The sequence below is a fragment of the Microcebus murinus genome, chromosome 21 (assembly GCF_040939455.1).
Source record: "Microcebus murinus isolate Inina chromosome 21, M.murinus_Inina_mat1.0, whole genome shotgun sequence".
NCBI lineage: Eukaryota > Metazoa > Chordata > Mammalia > Primates > Cheirogaleidae > Microcebus > Microcebus murinus.
This window is the reverse complement of record NC_134124.1, coordinates 22,204,303-22,221,059: the sequence shown is the minus strand read 5'-3', so window position 1 is coordinate 22,221,059 and position 16,757 is coordinate 22,204,303. Positions and strand designations below refer to the sequence as shown.

General features: G+C 45.8%; 1 protein-coding gene and 1 long non-coding RNA gene across 2 annotated transcripts in view; one reads left to right on the top strand and one right to left on the bottom strand.

The window, feature by feature from the left end:
* Positions 1-3,232: 3,232 nt before the first annotated feature.
* LOC105880498 (uncharacterized) lies at positions 3,233-8,527 on the bottom strand. Its single transcript, XR_001158271.2, has 3 exons — positions 8,332-8,527; positions 6,443-6,557; positions 3,233-4,461 (listed from the first exon to the last, which is right to left on the bottom strand). It is a non-coding gene; the product is annotated as an uncharacterized LOC105880498 (long non-coding RNA).
* The window catches only part of ADAM19 (ADAM metallopeptidase domain 19), an 86,280-nt gene continuing 77,079 nt past the window's right edge, over positions 7,557-16,757 (top strand). The window contains exons 1-2 of the mRNA XM_012781573.3: positions 7,557-7,780; positions 11,743-11,828. Of these exons, the coding sequence (XP_012637027.2) occupies positions 7,684-7,780; positions 11,743-11,828 (183 nt within the window). The 5' untranslated portion in view covers positions 7,557-7,683. The remainder of the gene's footprint in view (positions 7,781-11,742; positions 11,829-16,757) is intronic.

Genomic DNA, 16,757 nt, shown 5'->3' with positions numbered 1-16,757 from the left:
ATTTCAATTTATATGACATTTTGGAAAAGGCAACACGATAGAGACCCTAAAACAGACGAGTGATTTCCAGGGGGTGAGGGGGGAGGGGTTGAATGCAAAGAGATAGGAGGGAAGTTTTTGAGGTGCTCTTGATTGTGGAAGTGGTTATTTGACTGTGTTTGTCAAAATTCATAGAATTGTAGACTAAACACTGGAGAATGTTAAATGTATGAAATTATGCCTAAATAAACAAAACTTAGTAACAAAAAGGAGCTGGTTGCTGGGAAAGTGGTTCACAGAGGAAAGTTATCACAGATCTAACATTATTACCATAACAGGGGCCAACAGACAGTTCTTCCATGAGCGGCTTGAAAGTTTGTGCTGAGCCAGAATGAGATAATTATTATTAATTGTTTAATTTATAATTTGTTTAATTAATTATGTATTGTGCCTTTCAAATGCTAGATGGCTTAGAAAAGAACAAGGTCCAGTTCCTATTCACAAGGGGCTCACAATCTAGGGAGAGAGGGTTAGAAAAAGACAATGGTGGTAAAAAGACATAGCATGATTATTATCTTGGATAATACAGAATGGCATATAATTAGACTCTTCACACATTATACAACTAAAAGCATATGAATGACACCCTACCCCTCAGCACTTACTAGCTTAAGAATGAGGGTAATATGAGCTGGCATTTATTGACTGCTTTTGATGTGAGGGTGCTATTCTAAACACCCATGTAAGCCTCACTAAAACCATATGAGCTATGCACTGTCACTATCATTATCCTTTATAGATGAGACAACAAAGTCACAGAAAAGTTTTTTTTTTATTTGCCCAAGGTCACACAGCCAATAAAAGACAGAAAAGTGATTTAACCTCTGATAGGATGGCCATCTCCTAACCGTAATAGTATCCTATAGCTAGGGAATGATGATGGGTCACCTCAACTGCTCAGTTTTGGAACTAGTTGCAGTAACTCTGGCTCCATTTTCCCAACATCGGAGGAGAAAGTCAACGATATGTACAGAGCTCGAGTTTGCAGAACTTCTGCTTAAGATACCAGAATAAAGCCCTTTTTCCTTTTGTGTTCCTTTCTGTGTTTACCATTTACCTACTCCCCATTACTAAAGTAATATAGTCATGTGCTGCATAATGACATTTTGGTCAACGATGGACTGCACATGTGATGGTGATCCCATAAGACTGTAAAGGAGATGAAAAATTCCTATTGCCTAATGATGTCATAGCCCTCGTAACATTGTAGCATAAAGCTAATCCTTCCTATGGATACCCAAATCCTTACCATTGTGTTACAATTCCCTACAGTATTCAGGACAGTAACATGCTGTGCAAGTTTGTAGCCTAGGAGCAATAGGCTGTATGCTGCACCATATAGCCTAGGTGTACAGTAGACTATACTATCTAGGTTTGCATAAGTACACTCTATGATGTTCGCACAATGACAAAATCGCCTAACAACACATTTCTCAAAACGTATCCCTGTTGTTAAGCAATGCTTGACTGTACTTAATTATTGTAAAAAATGAAAGAGAGAGAGAGAAAAAAGACAAACTAAAAAAACCAAACCAAACCAAAAAAAAAAATCTTCATCTATGGTTTTACCATGGAAAGGTAACCACTGCTAATGTTTTGGCACATTTCCTTCTAGTCTTTTAAAAAATGTCTTTTATTTACATAGCTGAGATCATACTTTAGTGTAATTTTGGACCCTGATTTTTTCACTTAACATCAGTGCATAAACTCTCATCATTTTAAGTAGCTGCATAATAATCCATCATATGGATATTACATAATTTATGAACTGTTCTTTCACAGTTGAATATTTTAGATTGTTTTTAATATTTTCACTATTATAAATAACACCATCATGAACATTCTAGTCCATAAATCTGCATGTATACTACAGATTATTTTTTTAGGATGGTTTCCCAGAAATGTAATTACTAGGTTAAATGTCAGGAATATTTTAAATATTATGTAGGGATGTAGTATTTTTTACATATATTTGTAATAACAAATGCATTCTTTACAAATAAATGGGAAGACTTCCAAGGGGTCAAAGTTGTATGTATACTCGTTCCTGTGTGTCAGTGTGGAGGAGGGTTGGGATGAGACAGCATTGGGAACTTCCTGGCTCCTTGGTTGTGCATTAACCCCTGGACTTTTTCTCTTGTGAGTTCTCTTGTGAGCCCAATATTCAGGGCTACATGCCGATTAAATATTGATCAACCAAGGGCCAGCAAATGGAAGTGAATTTCAAGCGTGGAGTTTGTGTGTCTTTTGCAAGGAGATCTGTCTGCAGAATCAGTTAGGTGTGGCACTTTGGCGTTTTTCACTTGGCACAGCACTCTCGCTGCCATCATCTCAACAGCTCTCGCAGGTCCTGGGTGAGATGGATTGAGAGCAGCCATTCCCATTCCCATTCCCATTCCCGTTCCCATTCCCATTCCCATTGCCATTCCCATTCCCCGGGCATTCATCCACCAGAAACTCAGGCCCAGAAAGGAGAAGTCACTTGCCCAAGGTCACAGAGCTGGCTGCAAAGAAAATTGGGACTAGAATTTTAGTGTCATGGCTCTAGGGCTACAGCCCCTATTATAGACTAGATTTCCACGCCGCACCCCGCCCCATATGTTGGAACCCTAACCCCCAGTATGACCCCCAGTATCTGGAAATGGAGCCTATAAGGAGGTCGTGAGCGTGGGTGCCCGACTCTGACAGGACTGGTGTCTTTATAAGAAGAGGAAGCGACACCAGAGTGCATGCACTTGCATGCTCTCTTTCTCTCTTTCTCTCTGTCTTTCTCTATCCATGTGGAGAGGAGAGGCCATGTGAGGACACAGTGGGAAGGTGGCTGTCTACAAGCCAGGAAGACAGGCTTCACCAGAAACCAAGCCTGATGGCACGTTGATCTTGAACTTTCAGCCTCCAGAACTTTGAGAAAATAAATTTCTGTTGATAAGCCCCCCCCCCCCCAGTCTGTGGTATTTTTCTTAATGGCAGCCTTAGCAGACCTAGTACAGATTTTGGTACTGAAAAGTGGGGTACTACCGTAACAAATACCTAAAAATGTAGATGTGAGTTTGGAACTGGGTAATGAGTAGAGGCTGGATGAGATTTGAGGTGCACACTGGAAAAAGTCTAGATTGCTTTTATAGGGGAACTAAGGGAGATATCTTCTTCACCCTCTGCAGGTTTGCTGATAAATCAAGTCACAAAAGGCAGATTAACTGGAGAAAAGGCATACAAATTTATTTACCATGTATACTTGGGGAGAATCCCAGCGTGATTACCTACCCTCCAAGGAGGTCAGAAGCTTATAGACCATCCTGGCAAAACAGGTTATAGGAGGGGGAAGAAGAGGAATTCTGTTGAAGGGTATTAAAGGATTACTAGGGAGAATGAATGGGCCAGGAACAGAGATTAACTTGTAAATGGTTCTCTTTCACAGCGATGGGTGGGAGGAAGTCAGAGAGAACATGAGGCTTCTTCAGCATGTCAACATGTCACATTTTGGGGGTTTAGGTCTCCAAGCCCCAACACCTTGAAGGGACTGTTGGTAGAAATGTGGATGTTACAGGTGATTCTAGCTAGGGCTCAGGAAGAAGAGGAGAGTTGTACAGATCTATTAATACAACTCAGAGAATACATATATATACATATATCATTGTGAACCTAATGTTGGTGGAAATATGAATATTAATGGCAGCTCAATGGTATAATGGTTAGCACCCTGGACTCTGAATCCAGAAATATGAATATTAAAGGTGATTCTGGAAAGGTCTCAGATAGAGATGAGGAAAATGTTATTGGAAACTGGAGAAAAGGTGATCCCAGTTATAAAGTGGCAAAGAACTTGGCTGAATCCTTGTGATATTATGACATAGATGTACATTGGTTTTCATCCAATGGTTCCTGCCTCCTATAGCCTTTGTTACAGTCTTTTGATACAATGTTGGGGCACTTTAGGTCTCAGAAGCAGGCCGCAGGAAACAGAATGCGACCTTCTTCTGCCCCCCTTTCACCTGTTCAAGGCAGGACTCTAATCAGATTGTTGGTCATCAAATTCTCATTGTAGAGTGGGTCCTGCCCCACACCCTGCAGGAATGCTGCCCAGAGCGGCCAAGAAGAATCTGGACAGGACTTGCTGGGTTTTTGCAAGCATTTCCCTAGGTTCTATGAGCCACTCTAGCAAATCAATTGAACCCAAAGAGGGGGTCATGGGAACCCCAACTTGAAGCCAGTCAGTCTGGAGACTGGTGTCTGAAGAGGGGTGGGGTGAGTTTGGGGGACTGAATCTTCCACCTATGAGATCTGACACTATCTCTATGTGGACAGCATCAGAATTGGATTGGAGGATACTCAGCTGGTGTCCACTGCAGAACTGATTGCTTGGTGCGTGGGGAAAAACCCCCAGACATTTGGTCACCAAAGTCTTCTGTGTTGATTGTTGTCCTGTTGAGTGAGAGAATAAGAGAAAGCACGTTGAGTTTGCATTTTTCCGACCCTCAACTGTGTTCTAGTGTTTCATGAAGAGTAGAAATTGCAAGGAATGAACTTGGATATTTAGCTGTGCAGATGTCTAAGCCAAGTGTTAAAGGTATGGTTAAAGGCTGGTTTCTCCTTACTGCTTATATAAAATGTGAGAGGGGGGAGATCAATTGAAGGATTTTTTTCAGCAAAAAGGAACCAGAACTTGAAGACTTGCAAAGCTGTCGGCCTATTCATATTGCAAACAATGAGAAAGCATCTTCTGGAGAGGATGCGAAGGGCGTGGCCGGACAAGCACTCTCTAGGGAGACACTCAGAAGCTGGAATAGAGGTGGGATTTGACCAGCCAAGACACTGCCAGTTTGGACCAAAGGGAACCAGACACAGGATGAAAGGAAGGCTCTTTCAGAATTCTAGGATTCTATAGACAAGGACAATAGAGCCACTCCCATCCTTCAAGAAAAGGGAAGAGTGACCCCAAGGCAATTCATAAATTATCTGGGCTGCCACTCCCACCACAGGCCCAGGGGGAAAGGCTGTTTCCCAGGGTGGGGTCCCCCCCTCTTTAAGCATGGGAGGATCAGTGCCTGGGGATGGGACAGTGACAAAGAGCCCTGGGTGTGGGCCACTGCCTAGGGCTGTGGGGGTGACACTGCTGCCCCAGGGGGCCTAGGGGCAGAACAGTCCAGCCAAAGAGGACCATTCTAGAGCTCTAAGGTCTAATGGAATTTGTCTTGCCGGGTTTTGAACTTCTTGGGACCTGTCACCACTTTCTTTTCATTTCTCCCTTTTGGAATGGAAGTGTTCATCCTACACCTGTGCCGTCAATGTATTTTGGAAGCACCCAACTTGTCTGGTTTCACAGGACACAGCTGGAGAGGAATTTTGCCTCAGGATGAATCACACCCCAAGTCTCCAACCCATACTTGATTTGGATGATATTGAGATGAGACTTCAGACTTGGAATTGATGCTGGCAGGAGTTAAGACTTTGGGGGCTACAGGGATAGGATGGATGGATGCACCTTGCATGTGAGAAGGACATGAATTTTGGGGGCCAGAGGGGGAAAATGTTATGGAGTGAACTGTGTCTTTTACAATTCATATGCTGGAACCCTAACCCCCCATGTGACTGTATTTGGAGACAGAGCCTATAAGGAGATTATAAAGTTTAAATGAGGTCATAAGGATAGGGCCCACCTCCGATAGGACTTGTGTCTTTAAAAGAAGAGGAAGAAACACCAAAGCTCTTTCTTTGTGTGTACACACAAAGAAGCCACGTGAGGACGCGGTGAGAAGGTGGCCGTCTACCAGCCAGAAAGAGAGACTGCACCAGAAACCGACCCTGCTGGCGCCTGGATCTTGGACTTCCAGCCTCCAGAACTGAGAGAAAATAAATTTCTGTTGTTTAAGCCACAGTAGTCTGTGCTGCTTTCTTTTTTTTTTTTTTTTTTTTGAGACAGAGTCTCGCTTTGTTGCCCAGGCTAGAGTGAGTGCCGTGGCGTCAGCCTAGCTCACAGCAACCTCAAACTCCTGGGCTCGAGTGATCCTTCTGCCTCAGCCTCCCGGGTAGCTGGGACTACAGGCATGCGCCACCATGCCCGGCTAATTTTTTTATATATATATCAGTTGGCCAATTAATTTCTTTCTATTTATAGTAGAGACGGGGTCTCGCTCTTGCTCAGGCTGGTTTTGAACTCCTGACCTTGAGCAATCCGCCCGCCTCGGCCTCCCAAGAGCTAGGATTACAGGCGTGAGCCACAGCGCCCGGCCTTGTGCTGCTTTCTTATGGTGGCAGGAGAGTCCCTAACCGCATCGATGACAAGAACCACACCTCTATTCCCCCTGTGGGCGCCCACGAGTAGGTTTCGACAGACCTCCCTCCCCATCACACTCAGGCGCCCCTCGCCCTCTCCGACACACGGCATCCGTGTCATTGTGCACACCTGGGTTTGGCTCAGTGAACGCGACAGCTGATGAGAGTTCAGAGGCTGGATTTCTAGAACGAGGCTTTGCCAGAAGACACCGAGGGCTCTTAGGCCAGTCTACCAGTTCATTCATCTGTAAAATAAAGTGTGCTGCGTCAGGATCTGGGGTTCGAGTCCAGGTTCTGACATTAGCTTTGTGACCTTGGGCGAGGTTTGCTTTTCTCATCTCTAAAATAGGGTACTAGTAGCTACTCCACAGGATTATTGGGCTAATTAAGAGATAATGTATGCAGAGTCCTTTGCACAGATAGAAGGCCACTAAAAGGAAATTCTTCTTGATTAATTACATGAGTTAATGTATGCAAAGTGCTGGGGACAGTGTCTGGCACTTAATAAGCCCTATATCAGTCTCAGCTGTGGTGATTTTCTTGTTCAGGCAGACAGTAAGTCCTCCATAGATGACAGTCGTTATTATGCGTTTGGGGGTCTCATCTCCCTCTATTTTCCTCCCAAACCCTAAACCCTAACATCCCCAATCCCGGATTTCTCCCTATGCAGCCCACGGGCCTTCGCGCCCCAGTGCCTTGTCTGGGCTGTTTCCTCTGCCTGGTGTTCCCTTTCTCCTCCTCCCAAGCTCAGATGTCTTCTCCTCTGGGATTCCTCGTCTTCGCCACCCCCCTCCTCCCAGTCAGCAGGAATGGCTCCCTGATTTGAGTCCCGCTAAGAAAACAAGTCCATATAGCACTTAGTTCTTTGTGCCGGGAGGTTGGGTTAACTCTTTCGGAGCCTGCCCCCAAGAGCGGCGGCCTCTGGGAGGGAGTCGCTTCCGAGTGTCACCCAAGGCGCGTGGCCACAGAGCGGGACAGGGTAAACCCGAGGGGGCCAGTTTAGCTCCGAGGAGTCTGAGCCCCCAACCCTCCCTCCCCAGGCCGCGTCCAAGGTGAACCCGGCCTCCTCAGGGCTCGGAGTCTCCCTTCCCCGCCGGCCCTCTCGCCTAGGTCAACCGGGCTCCCCGGGGGTCCCGCCGGCTCCTCCCGGGCCGGGTCCCTCCCCGCACACACCCCCGCCCCCCGCGGGCGCCTCCCCTCCCCCTCCCCCGCCGAGCCCCGCGGGGCGGGGGGCGGAGCGTCTGGGCCCGGGGCTGGGAGCCGGGCGGGGCGCGCTGGGCGAGCGGGGCTTCCAGACGCCGCCGCCGCCGGGCCGGGGGCAGGCATGGCAGGAGGCGTGTGAGCGCCAGCGCGAGGGCCGCCGCGAGCACCATGCCCGGGGGCGCAGGCGCCGCCCGGCTCTGCCTGCTGGCGCTCGCCCTGCAGCTGCTGCGGCCGCGGGCGGCGCGGCAGCCGGGATGGACGACGAGTAAGTGGCCCCGCGCGGAGGGGATGGAGGCGCGTGGGCTGGGTGGCGCGGGGACCTGGGAGGCGCCCGGGGGGTCTGGAGCGCCAGGACCGCGACCGGGTGCTCCCCACGACGGCACCGGGCCTGCGCCCCCGCCGCCCCCCAGCCCGGGAGCCCGGGCTTTGTTCCCACGTCGTGCGCCCGGGAGGCGGCGGAGGTCGGGGAGAGCCAGCGCCGGCAGAAATCGGCCGGTCCCTCCTCTCTGCCCTTCTCCTTCCTCTGTTTTCTGCCTTTGGCTTCTTGTCCCGCTGCTCTCCCGGCCTCTCTCGCTCCGTTTTCTCACGGTCCCTCTCTCCGCCCCGCCTGCCTCTCGTCTCGGTCGCTCCCGCCCGCTGCACTCGCCAGCCCCGAGCATCCCGAGCGTCCTGCCGTGTGGCCCTGGGAGCAGCCTCCCGGGACCAGGCTGGGGGCCGCCCGCCGGTGGGGTACGGAATAAATGCCCCCGGGAGACTGGGGTAGCCCTTTGGGGGCAGCTCGCTGGGTGTCTCCAGCCGTGCACTTCGGACCCTGACCTGGCAGTTCTGTTGAGGATCCAGTCCGACGCACCCATTTTACAGTTGGGGAAACCGAGGCCCGCAAAAGGGAACCGACTTGCCCATGGCCACATCATGGATTGAGAACTGCGCTGGCCCTGGAAACCGGGGCTCTCTTTCCAACCCCACCTAGCGGCCGCCTCCCTCTTCGGGCCTCAGTTTCCCCTTCTGTGAAGTGAAAGGGTCGGACTCGATGCTTCCAGCTCAGGGGCTGTGTGAAGTCCGTTTCTCACAACCAGTTTCCCAGACACCAACCCCTGCCCGGTCCTATCCCTTGGGGGCTTTCGGCTGATTTCGCGGAAGGAACGGTCCCGGGGGGCTGTGCCTGGGTTCTGTCATTATGACCCGAGAAAGCTTAGCCCGGGCTGCGACGCTGCAGACAGACTGGGCAGACTCCAGACCTCTGCCTGAGGGATCAACAGTCAGCGTTTTCAAATAAAGGGCAGGCAGGGGCGGGAGGGGTGGGGGGAGGGGGGGCTGGGCAGGCTGGGCCCCCCCAGCCGCCTGGAGCTGGGAGGCTGTCCCCGGACAGAGCCTAGCTCCAGGGGCTAGGTGTGCATAAGTTCCGCACGCCTGCGGGCAGACAGAACCGCCCTTTGAGCTATTGTACTGAAAGGGAAACTGAGGCACAGGGTGTTCCAGCCCAGCATGAGCCCTGTGTCAGTGCCTAGTGCAGGAGAAAAGCATAAAGAAAGGCAAGGAAAACAAGTTGTTGCTCCGAACCCAGGCGCCTTCTGTGAGTTCCTAGTCCTGGGAGACCACTTAGGGAGGTAGAGGCGCTGTGCGGTCTCTGGGAAATAATGACAAGTGTGAAAGAAAGAAAATGATCTACAGCCTCCAAATCCACAGTTGCTATTGATATTTTGGGATTTCTTCTCTCCAGTCTTTGCGTGTTCCTATGAATCTATATTGATAAAATTGGAACCATACCATATGCACAGTTTCGGGTCTTGCATTTTTCACTTCACACTATGAACATTTTCCCACATCATTAAATTCTCCAAAAACATGATTTTAATGACTCTATAAATTATATCAAGAGATTGCACAAGTATAATTTTCAGAAAGTTAAAAACATGACTCTCATACAGATGTGGCAAAGATTTATTCAATTCATTAATGAGGCAGCGAACAGGGTGGTTTTAAAGCTGGTTCAAAGCTGCGTTGGGGGTGTAACAGGGGTGATAAAGGTATTGGAGAAAGAATGTTGAAATCCTGTGGCTGGGACAGATGCAGAAGTTGGGGATGCCCCACAAACAAAACAACCGGGAGCTCTCTGAACCATTTCTGGTTTGGAGTGCTGCCCAATTAAAAAAATATAAAAAAATAAAAAAAAGCAAAACAAACATAATTCTTGGTTATCTTGCTAGTAGGCTGTAATCATTTGCATCTCTCTGAAACACAAATCTCTAGATCACACAGAACTTAACAGACTATAGGCCTTTAATCAATAGTAAATAAAAAGACAATGGTACATTCCCCTAGGGGCCTGTTAAACAGTGCTTGAATAAGACATTGAAAAGACATCCTCCTTGCCCTTTACCCTATTTCCAAGTTTTAAACAATTTTTTTTTTTAAGATTTACTGTGCTACTCTATTGTTGAGGCTTTAGACTGCTTTCAGTATATTTTTGCAATCATAAATATCATTTAATTCCTTTACATAGTCTATGAAATTATCATATAGTTTGTTGTTGTTGTTGTTTAAAAGATTCTGGACTGAACCTAGTACTGAGGAATGTGTCTTAAAATCATCTTAAAATCCAGAGCCACCGTAGCAGGGACCATGTCTGTCTTGTGTCTTCATGAATATTAAGTACCCATCGTAATACTTGGTACATAGTTAAGTACTCAGAAAATATTTGGCAAATAAATGAATGCATTGTTTCTGAGTTTTGCTAGTCCGATGAAAGTGGTGTTAGTCCTATGAGATTATTTTTCAGGATATATTTTAACTGAAAGTGCGTTAGTTATGTGAGTAATCTGAAAGGAAAAGTTAATAATCACTCATAATCTCACCACTCTTAACAGAGCAACTATAGCCATCTTTTTACCACTTTATATACTACGTGATTGATGTGGTTAGTTTAGAAAGAAGAGATTTTGGAGTCCTCACTCCTGTACCCAGGAGCCCTATGGATTTGTTCTGTTTCGGGGGAGACTGATTTACTTAGGTCTTGGGACATTACCATTTCATTAATGTGGTTTATAACCAGGGTTTTGAGTTCTGCACTGCCTCGAACAAGTCTCCAGTGGTTTCAATTCTCTTTCTTGCAAAAGAGCTCTTCTGCTGCCTTACCTCCCGGGGTTGTCGTGAGGATGAAGGAGAACTGGGTGGTGAGAGGGATCTGGAGAGTAGGAAGTGAAATACAAATGCAGACTTGCCATTAGGAAGCTCAAGTTACTGTAATGATGCTCTGCAGAGTAGGAGGCAGTTTCACCTCGTCTGTCTCTAGTAAAGCTGTGAGATGAGCAGGTGCATGTCATTGTCTTCGTTTCTCTGGGAGAACAATACCAGTGGGCATACCCATACCTTCCGAATATGCCTAGAATCCCCCTGCTTCATTCCCCTCCACTGACATCATTCTAGTCTGAGCCACCACTGTCTCTCACCAGGGCTCCTGAAGGTTTCCAGCCTTGCCTTCCTGCTTTAGCTTGCACTCCTGCCCCCATCCCCCACCCCATCTCCACCAAGCAGGCAGAGTGATCTTTTTTAAACCTAACACAGATCATATTGCTCTGTGTTTGAAACATCCAGTGCCTTCCAAGTCTATTTATAATGAAATCCAGACACTTTCCATGGCCTCTGCATGATCAGACCCATGGCTGCCTTGCTGACCACATCTCTCACCAGTTTCCTCTCTCGTTGACTCGACTCTAGCCACCTCTACCTTCTGCTTGTTCCGTGGACAGGCCAAGTCCACTTCTGCTCAGGCAGGGCCATCGCGCATTCTGATCCCTCTCCCTGGGGCTCTCTTCCCCCAGATCTTAGCATGGTTCCTTCTTCTGGTCCCTCAGTTCATTAAATGCCATCGTTGCTGATCATCCTATCAAAACCAAGCAACCCTGGGCCAGGTGTCTATTTCATGACCCTAGCTTATATTTCGTCCAGAGTCCTCGGCACTATTTGAGAATGCTTGTTCATTGTGTGTCTCCCGCATGCGGAATGTCAACTTTGTGAGTACGGAGACCTCATTTGTCCTGCTTACCACTATAGCGCCATCACTTAGACAGGTGCCTGGTCCATGGTCAGTGCCAAGAGCCTGGAATCCAGCATGCCTTCTAATGGCCCAGCGTAGGCTGCTGTTGTCACAGAAAGAAAATGCATGCACGGCTTAGCTGGGTATAGAGGTGTGGGATTCCAATGGTTATGTGTTTTTTATTTTGGCAGGAGGAAGTGAGGAAGGCAGCCCCCCGCTGCAGCATGAACTCATAATACCTCAGTGGAAAACTTCAGAAAGCCCCATGAGAGAAAAGGTAAGACTCAAAAGCTCTCATTTTTATTGGCAGGAGTTGACGACTGGAGGGCTGAGGCCACTTACTTTCTTAGAAGCGTAGTCATCACCCTGAGTTCTGTTTCTGGCCCACTTTTTCCTCTTTGTGTGTCAGCTTTGGGTATCACAAATGGGACTTTCCTTCACTGTATGACAAACTTCTAGAACACTTCCAAATGCTGTTAGTTGAGGAAATGAAAATTCTCATGAATGCTGACACAAGCTAAGTGCAAATGTGTTGGTGTCACAAAAATCACCTACCCTGTATTGGAATTCATTAAATATTGTCATTGTTATTTTTGTTCTGTGTAACACAGGCTTTATTTTATTGATGGGGTAATATACTTGGAGAGAAAAAGAATAATCTAAATTTTTTTTTTTTTTTTTGAGACAGAGTCTCGCTTTGTTGCCCAGGCTAGAGTGAGTGCCATGGCATCAGCCTAGCTCACAGCAACCTCAAACTCCTGGGCTCAAGCGATCCTCCTGCCTCAGCCTCCCAAGTAGCTGGGACTATAGACATGCGCCACCATGCCTGGTTAATTTTTTCTCTATATATTAGTTGGCCAATTAATTTCTTTCTACTTATAGTAGAGACAGGGTCTCGCTCTTGCTCAGGCTGGTTTTGAACTCCTGACCTTGAGCAATCCACCAGCCTCAGCCTCCCAGAGAGCTAGGATTACAGGCGTGAGCCACCGCGCCCGGCCTAAATTATTTTTAATAAGAGGCAGAATGGGGACCTAGGACTTGGGAATGTATCTTAAAATCCAGTAGACTCTCCTGGCTAGAACACCAGCAACGTGCACAGGCTTATCAAAGGGATTGGAAACAGAGCAGAAAACATCCTGTTCTTGCAGAGAGGACCTGTGCATCTAGGATATTCTTGGCGGTTATGGTTTTTCAACTCAATTGAGACATGAAAGAGCTAGAAAGAAAGATGTGCTTGTTGTGTGCCAGTAAACAGCTCCCATGTGACCCTCTAGTTTCTAAAGAACTTGAGTTTCCTCATTTATAAAATGGGGCTTAGAGGAAATAAAGAGGAAGAAAGCTGGGGAGAGGTGTTGGTTCTAAGATCTCTTTTGGTTCCTATGGTTTGTGATTTATTGGGCAACCTACAGGATCAAGATTATAGTAGGAAAGAGATACGTTAGGAAAGACTTCAGATGTTGTGGCTCTTGGTCTGGAAAGATGAATGAAGAGGAGAAATGCTTGGGATCCTTGAAGTTATGGCTGGAGTAATACAGACGTGTCCAAAAAGGCTCCAACTTGGATTCACCAAGGGAACTTAACAGTGAAAATTTCAGGACAAATAAAAGCAGGTTCCATTTTGTTCTAAAGGCAATAAATGCATGGAACTCATTTCATCAAAAAGTAAGAGAAGCTTCAGGAAAAAAATAGCTTCAGGAAGAGTCTAGACAAGCTAATGGATGGCCATCCTTGAGCAGATTATTTTTAAAACTTAAGATCTTAGATATTACAGCCTATCCATTATTGCCTGGGGAATGGATCTGGTACTTTTTATAGAGGCCTCTTTGTCCCCTCCAGATGTAGATGCCGGGCATCCTCAGGAAGGGCCTGAGAAACAAAGTGGAAGACCGGATCCTGTCTTTGTCCCCAGCCATTGTCTGCCCAGAATGTGGGTCATTGTATTCTGTAGGAATAGTCAGCACGGTGCCTGGCGCCATAAATGTCTGTTGAATGAACAAATGAATGAATGTCAGAGAAAGAGTAGAAGCTGGATTTTGCTCAGTCCTCTTATTCTCATTTAGGTAACTTGTTCATTCATTAAACATGAATTGAGTACCTACTGTGTACTAAATACTGTACTAGATCTTAAGGGAGATGCAAATATAAAAGACAGATTTCCAATTCCCTATGGAGCTGCGGGTCTATTTAATCTAGCCCTAAGGAGAAAGGACTTTTTTTTTTTTTTTGAGACAGAGTCTTGCTTTGTTGCCCAGGCTAGAGTGAGTGCTGTGGCGTCAGCCTAGCTCACAGCAACCTCAGACTCCTGGGCTCAAGCGATCCTCCTGCCTCAGCCTCCCGAGTAGCTGGGACTACAGGCATGCGCCACCATGCCCGGCTAATTTTTTGTATATATTTTTAGTTGGCCAATTAATTTCTTTCCATTTATAGTAGAGACGGGGTCTCGCTCTTGCTCAGGCTGGTTTCGAACTCCTGAACTCGAGCAATCCGCCCGCCTCGGCCTCCCAGAGAGCTAGGACTACAGGCGTGAGCCACCACGCCCGGCCAGGAGAAAGGACTTTTAACCCTTCCCTAGGGGAAGTATAAATCTGGGTCAGTTCTCTGCACTTTCTAGGAGAAGTGATGGTTCCCCCTCCTAGCACAGACTGGAGTTTCTTGAGAAAAGCCAATCAGTAGAGCTGGACAGGGAAGCTTCATGGCTCCTTAAAATGCAGTTTCATTGTTTTGCGTGAAATGTCCCATGGAAACAGGGAACATCATATTTTAAGTATCAGTGTCTGAGCACCTTCCAGAACAGAGATAATTATTTTTGGATTACCCACATAAAAATAAATATTAGTACTCATGTTGCAGCTTGTGTCTCTTTGGGGGAGAGGTAGTAGTGCTTTGATTTGATGGTCACCTGCCTCCAGGATAAGAGAATTACTGAACTCTGTTGCTGTGTGCTCATTCTTAAATGTCCACTTGGAGCTGTGTCCCGGCTGTTCAGTGTGATTCTGGGCACTTGCTCCAGAACTCTGCGGAGTAGAGTGGCAAAGGATCACAACCGGAATAGATGTTGGCAAAAAGCTGCATCAGGGCATCAGAAACAGAGAAGTGAATCTGTTAGTGAAAGTTATTGGGCAAGCCGGTACCCCAGCTTCCTACTTCCATGGGTTTGAAATGTCCCTTTTTAAGGTGTGGCAGTAGGATTAATTAGGCAATAGAGTTGCCCAAGAGTCTTTGATGGGAACCTTTAGATCTCATCAGAACCCTTGGTGACCTGAAAGTCTCAGGAATGTCCAGGCCCTCATGAGGAGTGGGATTTGCAGCAAGCAAGAGGAATGTGCTTAGAAGAAGCGAGACCCCAACCAGAGGCGGCAGCCCAGGTGACCCACTTTCTCAGACGTGCAAGAACTAAGCTTTGTGGTCAACGTTAAAAGGAGTAGAGGTGCCATTCTAGTAAGGACTTTTGTGGATTGAAAGCGACTTCAAGAATGTATCAGTTCCTTGATCCTAGCTTAGAGGGCTCATATTTAAAACACCCCAAAGAATCTATCCTGTTTTAAATATGTAAATATCCTGTTCAATAAATTCCTTAAAAAAAAAAAGAGTTTAACAGCTCTAAGTTGAATTAATTGTTGAAGCATGGAGGTTTATTATGACTTGGGTTTTTAAATTTCTTTGACATTTTTCACAATAATGAGGTAAAAGATTAAAAGTCCTTTTCTTGAATTATAAGAGCAATTATAAAAATATGGAAAGATGCACAAAAGAAAATAAAATTAGCCCGTGATCCCACTGCCTCAAGTAACTATGGTAACCTTTAGGTTTATTTCTTTCTACTTTTTTCCCTTTGCAAAATTATATTTAAATAAAATATACAGTATTATATTTTGAGCCTTTGTGCCTAATGTTTTTTATTTATTTTATTTTATTTATTTTATTTTAGCATATTATAGGGGTGCATGTGGTTTTTTTTTTTTTGAGACAGTTCTGCATGTGGATTTTTTTTTTTTGAGCTTTTTTTTTTTGTTTTTTTTTTTGAGGGTGCATGTGTTAAGGTTACATATATTGCCCATTCCTCCCTTCCCCCTCGAGTAAGAGCTTCAAGCATGTCCATCCCCCAAATGTTGTGCCTAATGTTTATTGTGTACTCTTTCAAAATAATTTTAAAATGATCTAAAGTTCTGTTTATAATGTCTAGTGTTCTGTCATATGAATGCATCATTCATTTATTTAACTGTTCTCTTATTTTAGGACATTGATGTTGTATTTCATTATTCCTTATATAAGTAGTAAGTGTCCTTGTGTACAGACTTTTTCCTGTGCTCCATTTGTTCCTTTCAGACAGTCTTATATTACTGGGCCAAAGAGTCTAAACATTTTAAAACTCTTGGTCCATACCATCAAATTATTTTTCAGAGAGTTGATAGCAATGTAGGGTGTGAGAGTGCCCATTTCATGATGTGCATCACTGCATTGTGATTTATAGTTTTAAACAATCTTCAGCACTTTGATTTTTTTTCGAGATACCTTATTTTTAAAAAATTTTTTGGATGGGGACAGAAGATGGTTTACCAGTGATGTTAAACATATTTTTCATGCTTGTCAGCCATTGATATATCTTAAGTGATCTATTCTGAGTGTGTAGCACCTATGGTCACTAGCAAACTGCTTATGTGCAAAATTATGTCTATTTTTGGATCTATTAAACCTTAATTTGAGGTGCTCTTGGTTGCCGCTGGTGACATGATTAAGGGTGTCCAAACCAAGGGCCAAAATAAAATAGCCCACTATGAAAAGGATCCCCTGGTATTTTATAAGATAACAGCCAACATTTATTGAAGGCTTCTTGTGTACCAGGCACTGTGATGAATTATTTGCATTCATTATGTCACTTAATCCTTACACGATCCCCGTGAGATGGACGATCACTATCTCTGGATTATAAATGAGGAAACTGAGATGCAGACAGGCTCGGTAACATGTCCAACTTCATGCAACTGTGGTGTCCGAGCCAGCACTTGAATCCAGATCTGACTCCGCAGGAAATTTATTGTTGAACACCGTGTTTTCCTGTGTTTCCCTTTACCAGACCCCATGTGCACGCTCACACCACATTTCAGCTCAGAGTTTCTTTCCGGTGCCTTTTAGGAGAAAGCAGATGGGGGAAGGATTTGGGCTATTATGGGATTGAGGTCATTGCATGTTTGGGCTGGAAACGCAA